This window comes from Hyperolius riggenbachi, chromosome 11, assembly GCF_040937935.1.
Source record: "Hyperolius riggenbachi isolate aHypRig1 chromosome 11, aHypRig1.pri, whole genome shotgun sequence".
Lineage (NCBI taxonomy): Eukaryota > Metazoa > Chordata > Amphibia > Anura > Hyperoliidae > Hyperolius > Hyperolius riggenbachi.
In genome coordinates this window covers 171,448,443-171,463,450 of record NC_090656.1, presented here as the reverse complement: position 1 = coordinate 171,463,450, position 15,008 = coordinate 171,448,443, and the positions used below count along the sequence as shown (strand labels likewise).

Below are 15,008 nucleotides of genomic sequence, written 5' to 3'. Positions count from 1 at the left end.
TTTGTGTGCCTTCTCCCCTTCCCCTCCAGTGTTGGTAGCCAGGTATGCCTCCCCCTCTCCAGTTTAGGTAGTCAGGTATGCCTTTACTCCTCTACCCCTCCAGTGTAGGTAGCCAGGTATGCCTCCATCCAGTGTAGGTAGCCAGGTATGCCTTGCACCCTCCCCCCGAGTAGTTAGCCAGCTGTGCGATCCCCCTCCCCCTTCAGCAGTACCGAGTCCATAGCCCACTGTAATGTGCACAAAAAGCAGGGTGGCTGCGGACTGGCTGAATTTGAATGGTGCGGACCATCACTTAATAACTGCCTGAGTGCCAGACGCCCTTCTCTCCAGCGTGCTCTAGGAACTGGCCTATGTGGCCTTTGCGGGAATCTGGGCCTGGTCACATTTGTAGCTGTACCAGTCCATGGTCTGGTCATTATTATAACCATCAACATTACATAAGGCACAGACTTTACCTTTGGTACCAGAGACAGCGTCTAACAATCTGTTGTAAGGTCTGTCCGCAAACTCCACTCCCTTATTCACCAAAACTTCTTTGAGGTTTTTAAGTCCTTGAATGACCACAGCAGGCGTGAACCCCAGGTAGATGCTGTAAACTGGGCCATACACCTTGGATAACTGACAAAAAAGAAAAATGGTGCATTGTGGGTGTAGTTTAGAAATAAACACCGGAAGACTAGATTATGAATGTGCAAGTGTTTTCAAGAGTAGCCAATCAGATCTCATCTTTCATTCGATGATAGGGAGATGCAGTCTGGTTGCTACATGTAGCACCATCAACCCAGAGAGGAAAAACATTCTGCAGTTATATTTGGCAACTAGCAATGTAATTTGAGTATTTTTTTCAATACATTAAAATGCATACTTTTTTTTAAGTTTCCGATGGAATGGGGAAGGAGTAGAACCTCTGCAATATGTTTTTCGCTGTTTGTGTTCCCAACAATTCCTGGAACGGTCACATGCAAAGAAATCTCTACAATCTCTACAATGGCAATACAGTCAGTGTTAAAGGACAATTCTAGTGAGAACAATATGGAGGCTGCTATATTTATTTCTTATTAAACTCCTTAGCAATAACCCTGAGTCAGGCTCGAAATCCGCAGCTCAGAGCAGTAAACCTGAGCTGGATCCATGGGAGGTGTGTAATATACAGGGCTGCCGCAGATCTACTGGTATCTAGCCGTATGATTTGTAAGGTCTAAAGCCCCGTCTACACGGGGAGATGTGGAGGCGATCCGGCGGCTCGATTAGCTGCCGGATCGCCTCTTCCGCATCCCCGCTCGCCGCGCGTGCCGTCGTATTCGATCCCCTGCTCGTCCCCACCCGGCGCCGCTTATCTTCCGCTCGATTCCCTGCCATTGTCCCCTCGTGGGGAACGAGCAGGGAATAGGCGGCTCACAGATCGGACCTGTCGGAACTTATCAATCGAGCCGCATCAGTGGCTCGATCGATAAGGAACATTGCCGCCACAGCTCCCCGTGTAGACGGGGCTTAAAAGATTGTGAAAAAATTGCACCGCATTTAGACACTAAAATCCAGAAGTAATCATACCGCTAGGGAGGTTAAACAATGCCAGTTGCATCTGGCTTTTTTACTAAAGTAATATAATAATGGTAAAGTGAGCTAGAACTTAAAGTGCGTACACACCTTTGACGGATTTTGCCCATTGGGGATCAGGGCCTGATCCCTTTGGGCGACATCATTAGGCCAGGGTGCACACACGTGTGTTGGCTGTGTAGTTGTTGATGCGCTGTGTTGCTCTGCTCAGGAGGATGGGGGAGTGGTGTCTACAGAGGGAGGACGAGCAGCGCATGTGTGACTTCACATGGTGGGCAGGGGTGTGGTGCTAACAATGGGATTGGTGGGGGACTGGCATCGCTGGGGTTGAGTAGATCCACCTGGCAGATCACTCACAGGTTGGGAGTTGAAAGCTGCCATACACATGCCTGATTGTCGGCTGAGGTGGTCGTTATCGGCTGCCTCAGCCGACTTAAAGAGGCTCTGTAGTGAGAAAACACCCCTCTGATGGATACTTACCTTGGGAGGGGGAAGCCACTGAAACCTAACGAGGCTTCCCCCGTACTCGGTGGCCAGGCACTGTGTCCCCCGAAGTGCAGCGAGATAAATATTTACCTACCACAACCCTGCGCAGGCGCACTAGCAGCTCTTCCTTCGGGTAAGGTGGAAATAGCTGAACCCGATTGTATCCGCTCTACTGCGCAGGCACAAGTCCTTTGCTCTTGCGCAGTAGAGTGGATATGATCGTGCTCGGCTATTTCCACCTAGCCCAAACAAAGAGCTGCTACTGCTGTAACCCTCTAAAAGAGAGTAATGTACTGTAGAAATGTATTTGCATGTGTAAGATAAACTTAGCATGTGAGGCTAAAATTCGCCTTAGAAATTAGCATTGTGGAACCAAAACAGCACATCTAGATAGGCCTACTGCGGCCAGATAGTTGCATAGCAGGGTCGCTAAGGCAACCCCATAAACAGAGAGGGGAATGTTCTGGAAGCTCTGCGCGAGCCAAAGCGGAGCAGAGCGAGACACAGCGCAGGCGCAGAGGGGCAGAGCGCGCGAGACCTAGCCTGAGGGAACTAGCTAAAACCAGTTCTCCTCAGAGCACGCCAGTCAGTAGGTGGTGGTGAGGGAGGAAGGAGGCCAGTGAGAGCAGCCATAGCAGCCATCCCATGAGGCAAAGAGGGGGCCCGGCGGCAGCATACAGACCACCAGCAGAGAGGAGGGCAGCGGTGACAGAGCCAGGTGGTTACCGGAGACCAGGTTGAAGTGACAGCAGGCAAGATGCCAGCTAGCGTGGAAAGAGAGAAACCCTATCAGGCCAGATGAGTATAGGCCTTGCGCCAGCATCAAGCCACAAGTTGTGATCAGAAAGGGCCAGCGTTCAGTGGAGGTTTTCTGAGTATAGAGACAGTTAACCCAAGTTACTGAAGGGCATATTCAGAGAAAAGTGGTGTGACTAAAATCTGCCTGTCTGATAAAGTCTTAAAGAGACAGTAACAGTGTGATGATAATCAGTTTATTAATGCTGCCCTGCCAAAGAAACAGAGACTGTAACCAAGTATATTAAGTGTGAGTGCCTTTCTGTCATCAGAAAAGTGATCCGCCTCTAATAGCCCCCTCAGAACTAATACAGCTCAGCCCCTAGCAGTGATCCTGACTCAGAGACATTTTTCCAGTCAGCCTGTTCAGTTATAAGTCATCAGTTCTTAAAGAGAAACTCCAACCAAGAATTGAACTTTATCCCAATCAGTAGCCGATACCCCCTTTTACATGAGAAATATAATGATTTTCACAAACAGACCATCAGGGGGCGCTGTATGCCTGATTTTGTGCTGAAACCCCTCCCACAAGAAGTTCTGAGTACCGCGGTACTCTGTGCAAACTGCCACAATGTAACAATGTTCACAGACAGGAATTAGCTGTTTACAGCTGTCTCTAACAGCCAAAACAGCTAGGAGCAGCTACATAACCTGCCCACAGTAAAAATGTCACCATGTAATAAATGTGAGAATGTAAATTGGGGAGAGGAAAGATTTTACAATGAGCAAACACTGACTAAATAATTTATACATAATTATGGTAAAAAATGAAGCACTTTTTTTTACTACATTATTTTCACTGGAGTTCCTCTTTAAGTTGATGTGTTCATCGGTTGATTACTAAAAGCCTGATATGAAGAGCGAACCAAAGTGTTATTTATGTGTTACCTAAGTGCACGGCCTAAGAAAGAGAAAGAGAACAAAAGCCGTGAAGATAAAGAGAACCTGTTAGTGAGAAATAACTAATCTGTTAACCTGTCAGCATTAAAGAAGAAGATTGGAGGAGGAGTTTCACTGCATCTTGTGTTACTAAGTGAACTACAGTGAAAAGCGGAGTGATATCTGTCAGAGATAAAGAAAGAGTCAACAGAGTGGAGATACAAGTTTTGCAATATAACAAAATTAGAGTTTATTCAGCATAGAGTTCAAATAACATAAGAGAAGAGTCAAATTGAAGGAGTGAGATATTGAAGTTATAGCTGGGTGCATTGGTCAATTTGTTTATTTTATTTGAGTTTCTTTTTATTTTATCTAAACCCTTTTTTATTATTTGATTCTTTCTTCATTTCTGTTTATTATTTTGGTATTCCCTATCCAAGAAAGTAGTGTCTAAGAGATATGGTGATTTGAGAAGTGTAGTGAATAGACCAAGAGTCTGAGAGATCTTCTGAGTAAAGTGAACATTCTTTTGGATGCCATATTACCAACCAACGAACTGTGGAAATTGCTTCAGTACCATATTAAAGAGAGTCATTAATCCCCTAAGGTTTTGCTGAGCAGTATAGCTTGGACTTGGCTACAAGGGACTGAGACTGTATAGGAACTGAATTGCTCAGTAGACCTGTCCCAACCCAAGCCCCTATACCTCAGTGAATGGTACTGTGATTAAAAGGTGTTGTATTGTAAAGTGGTTGAAGATTGTAAAAGAAGACCTATTGTAGCTCAATTTATATGTAAAAGTGTTTGTGTAACTTAAACTTTTTATCCCACAGCTTTTACCGGTGCACCGGCTGTGAAGAGAAGAAGATTGTGTTTTGACCTGTGATGTCCAAAGGAAGTGTATATTGTTGTTGAAGTGTTACTGGTTGAGAAAAGTTACCATTTGACCACTGTTAGGTCACAAATAAATCCTTGATATTCGCATCTGAGTCAGTGTCTGTTGGATTCCTCTCAGCCGGGACTGAACACAAGGGATAAGAAGGGTTACACTGCGACTGCGCTGGATCCCGGAGAGGTAAATCAATCCTCACTTGTCAAGCTTGTCGGGGGGAGAATTTGGGGGAGCCAGCGCTGGGTTACTGCTATCTTCAGAGGTCGGGGAAGCCTCACTGGGACCCTGGGGCTTTCCCCTCCCGAGGTAAGTATCCCCCAGAGGGTTTTTTATTTCTTTAGAGAGTCTCTAAGTCAAGCATGTGTATGAGGCTTAAAGAGACACTGAAGTGAAAAAAAATATAATATAATGAAATGGTTGTGTACTATGAATAATTACTAGAATATTAGCAGCAAAGAAAATATTCTCATATTTTTATTTTCAGGTATATAGTGTGTTTTCTACCATTGCATCATTCTCTAATATGTGCAGATTACACAACACTCAGCATTCAAAATGATTCTTTCAGAGCAGTCTGTGAACTAATGACCTCTCCTCTAGCAGATAAAAAGAAAACTGTTCACTTATAGTTGAGATAATAAAAGTCAGAAGACAGCCCTCTCCACAACTTTGAAAGTTGTAGAGATTAATGGCTGTTTTGCATAGAGATAACAACTGTAGTTTCTTAACTCTTCCTGTACTGGAAACAATTACACTGATGTATCTGATCTTAATGTTTTATTTCTTAGCTGTGCTACACATACAAATCATAATATCATAATTTTTTTTTCGCTTCAGTGTCTCTTTAAGAGTGATACTAGGTGTTATCTTTTCTGGTTGCTTAATCAACTCCTATGTGTTTATCTTAAGTACTTGAGAAAAGTTGAGCAAAGGTCTATCCACCCAGCCCAGTACTGCAATATGCAGTGATTATAAAGCCTTGTATTGCATCTGGGCTGTTTACTGACATGCTGCAGAATTCCCTGCTTTGTCACTAGTTACTAGAGGTCAACATGAGGTGGAAGCAACCTCTAACCCTCTACTCTGAGGTTGTACTGTGAACTAGCAAGGGGTCTCCTGGACCTCTGCAAAAGCTGACATTTTAGGCTGAGACTTTTAATATCACATAAGAAGTCAGGATAAAACAAACAGATGATTCTGGCAAACTGGCCAATGCCTCTTCACATCTTTGTAAATAGGAAAATACCATCATTCCATTCCATTTTCGAAACAACTAAAAGGAAAAGCTGCTCCACTAGACAGCCACCCCACTCCCTTCCTGAATCCCGTACCAGCCAAAGCAAGTGCATGGTTGAAGGGTCCATACAGTGCTGCTCAGCAAGATTTCGGATATCCGAGTTACCCAGATAATCCAAACTTTTTCCACTATCCGAACTTTGAATAGCAATTCGGATATTTTTTAAAATCCGAATAGAGTATCCGAGCAAACTCGGATTTCCCATCTAAAATCCGAAATCCGGGCGGATAGTTAGTTCAGATATCCGAGCAGAAGCCAAAATCACCTTCAATGGCAAAAATCCCTTTTGAAGGGAGAGGGAGAGGAAGAGAGAGAGAGGGGGAGAGAGAGAGACAGAGAGATTTTTTACCTTCCAAACCGTTTTGGAAGCATTTTAAAGGCCACTTCCGGTTTTCAATCCGGATATCCGAATCAGACCGGATATTGGGTTCGGATATCCGATTCTACTCGGATACCCAAAAGTTCGGATTCGGATATCCGATTCGGATCCGGATATCTGGGTATCAGAATCCGAATCTATTCGGATTTTAAAAAGGGGTATCCGAGCACCACTGAGCCCATACTCCAGTGAAAAAAAAAATCTGCACACTGCAGGATTTAAAGTGGACTCAAACTAAAAACGGATCATGCCTTGAAAAAAATTACATTTTAATATGAAATCCAGGTTTTGTTTTTTTTAATCAAAGTATAAAAATTAATTTAACTAATTGTACACTGAAGCCTCTGGAGGAAGCCCCAATTCTTTTGCTTTTAATGTATCAGGTACACATTAACTAACTGCGGACCGAGCGAGTATAAATCTACGGCGGGCAGGGGGCACTGCGGTCCTGACCAGACGTAAGCTCTACGTCCCATTGACCGCACGCCCCCGCCCGTCCCCGTCGCTCGGTCCGCTCTGCCCCCGCCGCAATCAGCTGCCCTGCCACCTCTATGACGGCAGAGCACTGTGAGCCAGGCAGGAGCCATTTTCATTGGCTCCTGGCCCTGTCATTCATGCAAGCCATTCCCATTGGCTTACATGGAATGACAGGGTCAGGAGCCAAAGAAAGCGGCTCCTGACCGGCGCACAGCGCTCTGCCGTCATAGCGACAGCAGAGAGAGCAGCCTGCGGTGGGGACAGAGCGGCGTGTCCGGCGGGAGCGACGGTAACTTGCGGCGATGCGTCGGTTTGCTGGACCAGCACCCTCTGGTCCTTAAGGGGGCAGAGGGTGCTGGTCCAGAAAGGGTTAAAGGGAGCCAGAAAACAAAACAAAAACAGGCACTTACCTAAGGAGAGGGAAGGGTCTGGGTCCTATAGAGCCAATTATTTTCCTCGTCCCGTCGCTCCTGCGCTGGGTCCCCCATTAGCAGTCTCCGACCCATGGGTCATAGAAAGCTCTGTGCCGCAGCGATTGGGCTTCGGAAGTCTTCGGGAGAACTTGGGCTCCCGAAGACAGGCCGATCCATACTGCGCAAACGCCCTTTCTCGTGCACTCGCAGTACAGAGCCGCCCGTTTTCGGGTGCACTTGGGCTCCCGAAGACTGTTGAAGCGTCGTGTGGCAGGAGATTTAAACAGAGTAGCCTGTAGGGATGAGGAGAGAAACGGGAAGGCTCTATAGGACCCAGAGCCTTACCTCTCCTTAGGTATCTTTTTTTTTTTTTTATAGCTTCAGATTCACTTTAAAGAGGAACTCCAGTGAAAATAATATTATTAAAAAAGTGCTTCATTTTTACAATAATTATGTATAAATGATTTAGTCAGTGTTTGCCCATTGTAAAATCTTTCCTCTCCTTGATTTACATTCTGACATTTATCACATGGTGATATTTTTATTGCTGGCAGGTGATGTCAGTGGAAGGAGATGCTGCTTGCTTTTTTGGTATTTGGAAATAGCTGTAAACAGCTGTTATTTCCCACAATGCAACAAGGCTCCCACAGTGTGATGTCAGAACCATGGTCCTGACATCACACTGTAGGAGGGGTTTCGCCACAATATCAGCCATACAGAGCCCCCTGATGATCAGTTTGTGAAAAGGAAAAGATTTCTTACGGGAAAGGGGGTATCAGCTACTGATTGGAATGAAGTTCAATTCTTGGTTACGGTTTCTCTTTAAGTCCTGTTTATAACAATATTTAGTACTCAAAAATTGCCAGTATCTCATACAACACAGTTACATTGAGTGGGAATCACTCTTCTGACCCAGAAAATCCAGATTCTAGAAAATTGATTGAAATTTAATTAATAAAAATATAGTTTAATAAATCAGTTTATTAAAAAAAAAAAAATAACTATAACAAAATGTTAGTGACTGGCTGGCATATGCCTAATACACAGAAAAGAGGAAAGACTTGCTGCAGCTGTGGTCAGAACCCGAGACTTCCTTCAAATCATCACAATCAGGGCATGTCGATGAAAATGATATTGACACTTGTAATTTTATTTGCTGTGCTTGAACTATCATTATTCAGAATATTATGTGATTTGTTGTGCAACTTACATTTCTTATGTCCTCCAGAGGATTGGCAAGGTTAATCTGCAATATGTTGCCCAGTACAGGAAGTGCTAGAGGCCCAGGAGGGAAATCCTTTGGTCTAATGAATTTCCACCAAAGTAGGCTGAAAAAAAGGAGAACTAGCAGCAGAGCAGTCATCAACTCCATGTTTCCACTGTATGGCTGCTTCCTGTAACTCAATGTATAGCCCAGAGACTGCTCCTCCCACATGGGAGGATATCATTCTAGCAAGTGTAGGATTTCACACAGCTAGCTCAAGCCATGAAGCCAGCTATACCAGATTTACAAGAAAGGAGAAGAAAAAAGAATGATACTTAAATTGTCTTTTGGGAAAAGGGCAGTAAAGTATAAGTTATACATATATTAGCTCCAGTGGCGTAGCTGAGGAGCTGTGGGCCCCGATGCAAGTTTTACAATGGGCCCCCCAAAGTTCTCTCTACATAACGATTGATACGGCGCACCAACACCTGCCAATGGCAACTACAGTGTCAGAGGTGCTAGAAGGGAATGGGGAACAGTTTGCTAATGATTACTTTTATTCAAAGTCTCTATAGAAGTGATTATTATGAGCACAGGGCTAATAGAGAGCTAATACTGCAGTTGAGGGAGGGCCCTTCGGGGCCCCTCTGGCCCAAGGGCCCCGATGCGGCCGCAACCTCTGCAACCCCTATTGCTACGCCCCTGATTAGCTCTCATTTACTATTGCCACATTATGCACAGGGGAGGACTGGGACCTTTTGGCCTGGGGGGACAACACAAACTAGAGGCCCATTTCACGGCATCCCCAGCCCAAAGCCATATCTTTCTTGTGTGCAAATCTTCAAATTGTGATAACAGACAGACAGACAGACACACACACACACACACACACAGATGCCTAACCCCATTTCTCCGCACAATCTACCTTTCTGATGCCTAACCTTAAAGGAATTATCAGGCTTTTTTTTTTTTTTATGAAAATAAGTGCTACTTACCCAGGGCTTGTCAATGCTCCAAGCTCCCAGCATGTCCCTCACCGCAGCTCTGCAGTCAGCTGTTCGCTGCCGCTGCCTCCCAGCCCCGGTGATGACGTCAGGCCGACTGTGCCTGTGCGAGTGGTGCTGTCAATCACCGCCACATGGACCAGAGCGTACTGTGCAGACGCAGAACTACTGCGCAGGGGCGGCGCCAGGGGGGTGCAAGGGGGTGCTCGAGCACCCCCTAGAATTGTCCAAGCACCCCCAAAGCACCCCCTGGAGTGAACTGACTTCAGGCGTCTAAAAGACGCCAAGTCAGTTCACAGCGGCAGCCCGAAGCAGCAGAGCAGGGCTACGGTAAGATGGCCGCCCGAAGCCCTGTTCTGCAGACTTCGAGTCTGCAGTGCATGGCTTCGGGCGGCCATTTTCCCGTAGCCCTGCTCTCTGCATGCAGGCAGGAAGTCTCGTCGTGACGTCGGGAAGGAAGAGGATCGTGGGCGCGCGGGCGCTGCGCGCCACAATGAGGTCGGGACTCGGGACAGGAGGTCGGGAAAGAAGGTCTTCTGGCTGTAGGTGAGTAAATGGGTTTTTCTTTTCTTTTTCAGGTGATGCTGATTGTGCATATTGGGGTCATATCTGCTACGGATTGTGCATATTGGGGTCATATCTGCTACGGATTGTGCATATTGGGGTCATATCTGCTACGGATTGTGCATATTAGGGTCATATCTGCTACGGATTGTGCATATTGGGGTCATTTCTGCTACCGATTGTGCATATTGGGGTCATTTCTGCTACCGATTGTGCATATTGGGGTCATATCTGCTGCGGATTGTGCATATTGGGGTCATATCTGCTACGGATTGTGCATATTGGGGTCATATCTGCTACGGATTGTGCATATTGGGGTCATATCTGCTACGGATTGTGCATATTGGGGTCATTTCTGCTACCGATTGTGCATATTGGGGTCATTTCTGCTACCGATTGTGCATATTGGGGTCATTTCTGCTACCGATTGTGCATATTGGGGTCATTTCTGCTACCGATTGTGCATATTGGGGTCATTTCTGCTACCGATTGTGCATATTGGGGTCATTTCTGCTACCGATTGTGCATATTGGGGTCATATCTGCTACGGATTGTGCATATTGGAGTCATATCTGCTACCGATTGTGCATATTGGAGTCATATCTGCTACCGATTGTGCATATTGGGGTCATATCTGCTACCGATTGTGCATATTGGGGTCATATCTGCTACCGATTGTGCATATTGGGGCCATATCTGCTACCGATTGTGCATATTGGGGCCATATCTGCTACCGATTGTGCATATTGGGGCCATATCTGCTACCGATTGTGCATATTGGGACCATATCTGCTACCGATTGTGCATATTGGGACCATATCTGCTACCGATTGTGCATATTGGGGTCATATCTGCTACCGATTGTGCATATTGGGGTCATATCTGCTACCGATTGTGCATATTGGGGTCATATCTGCTACCGATTGTGCATATTGGGGTCATATCTGCTACCGATTGTGCATATTGGGGTCATATCTGCTACCGATTGTGCATATTGGGGTCATATCTGCTACCGATTGTGCATATTGGGGTCATATCTGCTACCGATTGTGCATATTGGGGTCATATCTGCTACCGATTGTGCATATTGGGGTCATATCTGCTACCGATTGTGCATATTGGAGCCATATCTGATAACGATTGTGCATATTGGGGTCATTGGACGTTTTTTGTTAAAATCTGCTCACATTACGTGTATTTTCTTGAGAAAACCTGCACAATTATGTGAATTTTCTGGGAAAAGGGTCACCAAAACTTGGGCCCTCTGTCTTTGCGTTGGACTTTTAAAGGGAACCCGAGGTGAGAATAATATTGAGGCTGCCATATTTATCTCCCTTTAAGCAATACCAGTTGCCTGGCTGCCGTGCTGGTCCTCTGCCTCTTATTCTTTCAACCATAGACCCTGAACAAGCATGCAGCAGGTCAGGGGTTTCTGACAATATTGTCAGAACTGACAAGATTAGCTGCATGCTTGTTTCTGGTGTAATTCAGTTCACTACTACAGCCAAATAGATCAGCAGGGCTGCCAGGCAACTAGTATTGTTTAAAAGGAAATAAATATGACAGCCACCATATCACTCTCACCCTGGGTTCACTTTAAATTACAGTTAGCCCCGCTCTCATCCGGTCATGACCACGCCCATTTTTTCGCCGCGGCGCGCTAAGCGCGCCGCAGGTTGTAGCCACACCCATTTTTTGCCGCGGCGCGCGAATCGTCAGCTCCCCCGGAAATTGCTCCAGCACCTGCATAGCACCCCCTAAAAAAATTTCCTGGAGCCGCCACTGCTACTGCGCCTGCGCAGCACACTCCGGTCCATGTGGTGGTGATTGACAGTGCTGCTCGCACAGGCGCAGTACAGGCCGACATCCAGGTCAGACTGGTGCCATCGCCGGGGACTGGGAGGCAATGGCAGCGAATGGCTGACTGCAGAGCTGCGGCGAGGGACATGCTAGGAGCGTGGGGCTGGAGGAAGCCCCGGGTAAGTAGCACTTATTTCATTAAAAATGCCTGATAACTCCTTTAAACACCCCCCCCCCACACACACACACACACACACACAAACCTACCTACTTGTTGATGCCTAACCCCACTCCTGCCCACCCACCATCCAAACTACTTGTCTGACACCTATCCCCCCCCCCCCTCCAACTACCTGTTTGACAGTGCCTAACTGCCTGCCTCCCCCCTCCCCTGCCGCTAATCACACCACAAGAAGAAAAAACGTTCCCCCTCAGGCCAGGGTCAGAATGGGAATGATTATCACACAAAAAAAACTCAGAGGGCACTGGCGTGGGCAGAGAATTGAATTTGACAGCAGTAGCAGGCAGGCAGCAAAGTGTAAGTAACTCAGTGACAAGAAGGGAGAAGAAGTACAGAAACAAAATTTATAAAAACCACCTTCTCCTCCGGCAACCTGGACCCGACCTCCTCTATCCTCCTGTCTCCTCAGTCCTACACCTCCTCCTCCTCCACAGCAGCAAGCAGCTATAGGTAGCATCTCCGACTCCCAGCCCCCAGAGTGTCCGACTCCTCCAGCCAGGACAGCCAGCCAGCCACTCGTAGTCACAGCTCCAGGCCGCCAGCCCGCCCAGCACAGAAAGCTGAAGAGTGAGACAGCTCACTCCGATGACACCGCAGGCACAGCAGCACGTTGCGGGCGGCAATGGCTCCAGGTGGGGGACGGAGTCAAGCAGGGTCAACCCACCAGGCCGGAGAGGACCTAAGCTATTTGTGTCCTTGTGCTGCTCACATACACCGCAGGCGCAGCCACGCACAAGGGCACACCACGGCCGGCCGCCTCAGCCACTTCTCTGATTGGATACTTCAACTTGCCGGGAAATATCGCGCGAGGTTGCCATCCCCACTGCAAACCTGTCACCTGTGGTATGTCTGCGGCCGCTGCATATAGCAGTGGCTGGCCCTAATTACTTAAGATTCGGGCGGCCCGGGGGGCAATTGCCCCCCGTCCCCCTGGGCCAGTCCTCCCCTGGTTTTTATGTCCCGGATATAAGGGTCCCCCCTTATGTGTTTTTATGTTTCGGATATAAGGGTCCCCCCTTATGTGTTTTTATGTCCCGGATATAAGGGTCCCCCCTTATGTGTTTTTAAGTCCCGGATATAAGGGTCCCCCCTTATGTGTTTTTATGTCCCGGATATAAGGGTCCCCCCTTATGTGTTTTTATGTCCCGGATATAAGGGTCCCCCTTTATGTGTTTTTATGTCCCGGATATAAGGGTCCCCCCTTATGTGTTTTTATGTCCCGGATATAAGGGTCCCCCCTTATGTGTTTTTATGTCCCGGATATAAAGGTCCACCCTTACATGTTTTTATGTCCCGGATATAAGGGTCCCCCCTTATGTGTTTTTATGTCCCGGATATAAGGGTCCCCCCTTATGTGTTTTTATGTCCCGGATATAAGGGTCCCCCCTTATGTGTTTTTATGTCCCGGATATAAGGGTCCCCCCTTATGAGTTTTTATGTCCCGGATATAAGGGTCCCCCCTTATGTGTTTTTATGTCCTGGATATAAGAGTTTCCCCCTTATACGTTTTTATGTCCCAGATATAAGGGTCCCCCCTTATGTGTTTTTAAGTCCCGGATATAAGGGTCACCCCTTATGTGTTTTTATGTCCCGGATATAAGGGTCCCCCCTTATGAGTTTTTATGTCCCGGATATAAGGGTCCCCCCTTATGTGTTTTTATGTCCCGGATATAAGGGTCCCCCCTTATGTGTTTTTATGTCCCGGATATAAGGGTCCCCCCTTATGTGTTTTTATGTCCCGGATATAAGGGTCCCCCCTTATGTGTTTTTATGTCCCGGATATAAGGGTCCCCCCTTATGGGTTTTTATGTCCCGGATATAAGGGTCCCCCCTTACGTGTTTTTATGTCCCGGATATTAGGGTCCCCCTTATGTGTTTTTATGTCCTGGATATTAGGGTCCCCCTTATGTGTTTTTATGTCCCTGATATAAGGGTTTCCCCCCTTATACGTTTTTATGTCCGGGATATAAGGGTCCCCCCTTATGTGTTTTTATGTCCCGGATATAAGGGTCCCCCCTTACGTGTTTTTATGTCCCGGATATAAGGGTCCCCCCTTATGTGTTTTTATGTCCCGGATATAAGGGTCCCCCCTTATGAGTTTTTATGTCCCGGATATAAGGGTCCCCCCTTATGTGTTTTTATGTCCTGGATATAAGAGTTTCCCCCTTATACGTTTTTATGTCCCAGATATAAGGGTCCCCCCTTATGTGTTTTTAAGTCCCGGATATAAGGGTCACCCCTTATGTGTTTTTATGTCCCGGATATAAGGGTCCCCCCTTATGAGTTTTTATGTCCCGGATATAAGGGTCCCCCCTTATGTGTTTTTATGTCCCGGATATAAGGGTCCCCCCTTATGTGTTTTTATGTCCCGGATATAAGGGTCCCCCCTTATGTGTTTTTATGTCCCGGATATAAGGGTCCCCCCTTATGTGTTTTTATGTCCCGGATATAAGGGTCCCCCCTTATGGGTTTTTATGTCCCGGATATAAGGGTCCCCCCTTACGTGTTTTTATGTCCCGGATATTAGGGTCCCCCTTATGTGTTTTTATGTCCTGGATATAAGGGTCCCCCTTATGTGTTTTTATGTCCCTGATATAAGGGTTTCCCCCCTTATACGTTTTTATGTCCGGGATATAAGGGTCCCCCCTTATGTGTTTTTATGTCCCGGATATAAGGGTCCCCCCTTACGTGTTTTTATGTCCCGGATATTAGGGTCCCCCTTATGTGTTTTTATGTCCTGGATATAAGGGTTTCCCCCCTTATACGTTTTTATGTCCCGGATATAAGGGTCCCCCCTTATGTGATTTTATGTCCCGGATGTAAGGGTCCCCCCTTATGTGTTTTTATGTCCCGGATATAAGGGTCCCACTTTATGTGTTTTTATGTCCCGGATATAAGGGTCCCCCCTTATGTGTTTTTATGTCCAGGATATAAGGGTCCCCCCTTATGTGTTTTTATGTCCCGGATATAAGGGTTCCCCCTTATGTGTTTTTATGTCCCGGATATAAGGGTCCCCCCTT

At 46.6% G+C, this 15,008-nt stretch overlaps 1 protein-coding gene and 1 long non-coding RNA gene across 2 annotated transcripts in view; one reads left to right on the top strand and one right to left on the bottom strand.

Moving 5' to 3' along the window:
- Positions 1 to 4,637, top strand: part of LOC137538239 (uncharacterized) — a 64,833-nt gene extending 60,196 nt beyond the window's left edge. Inside the window, exon 6 of the long non-coding RNA XR_011024714.1 lies at positions 4,551 to 4,637. This is a non-coding gene — a long non-coding RNA (uncharacterized lncRNA). The remainder of the gene's footprint in view (positions 1 to 4,550) is intronic.
- LOC137538237 (cytochrome P450 2B4-like) overlaps positions 1 to 8,547 on the bottom strand; it is a 45,304-nt gene extending 36,757 nt beyond the window's left edge. Inside the window, exons 1-2 of the mRNA XM_068260285.1 lie at positions 8,386 to 8,547; positions 456 to 618 (exon numbers count right to left, since the gene is read on the bottom strand). Coding sequence (XP_068116386.1) covers positions 456 to 618; positions 8,386 to 8,547 — 325 coding nt within the window. The remainder of the gene's footprint in view (positions 1 to 455; positions 619 to 8,385) is intronic.
- Between the last annotated feature and the right edge of the window lie 6,461 nt (positions 8,548 to 15,008).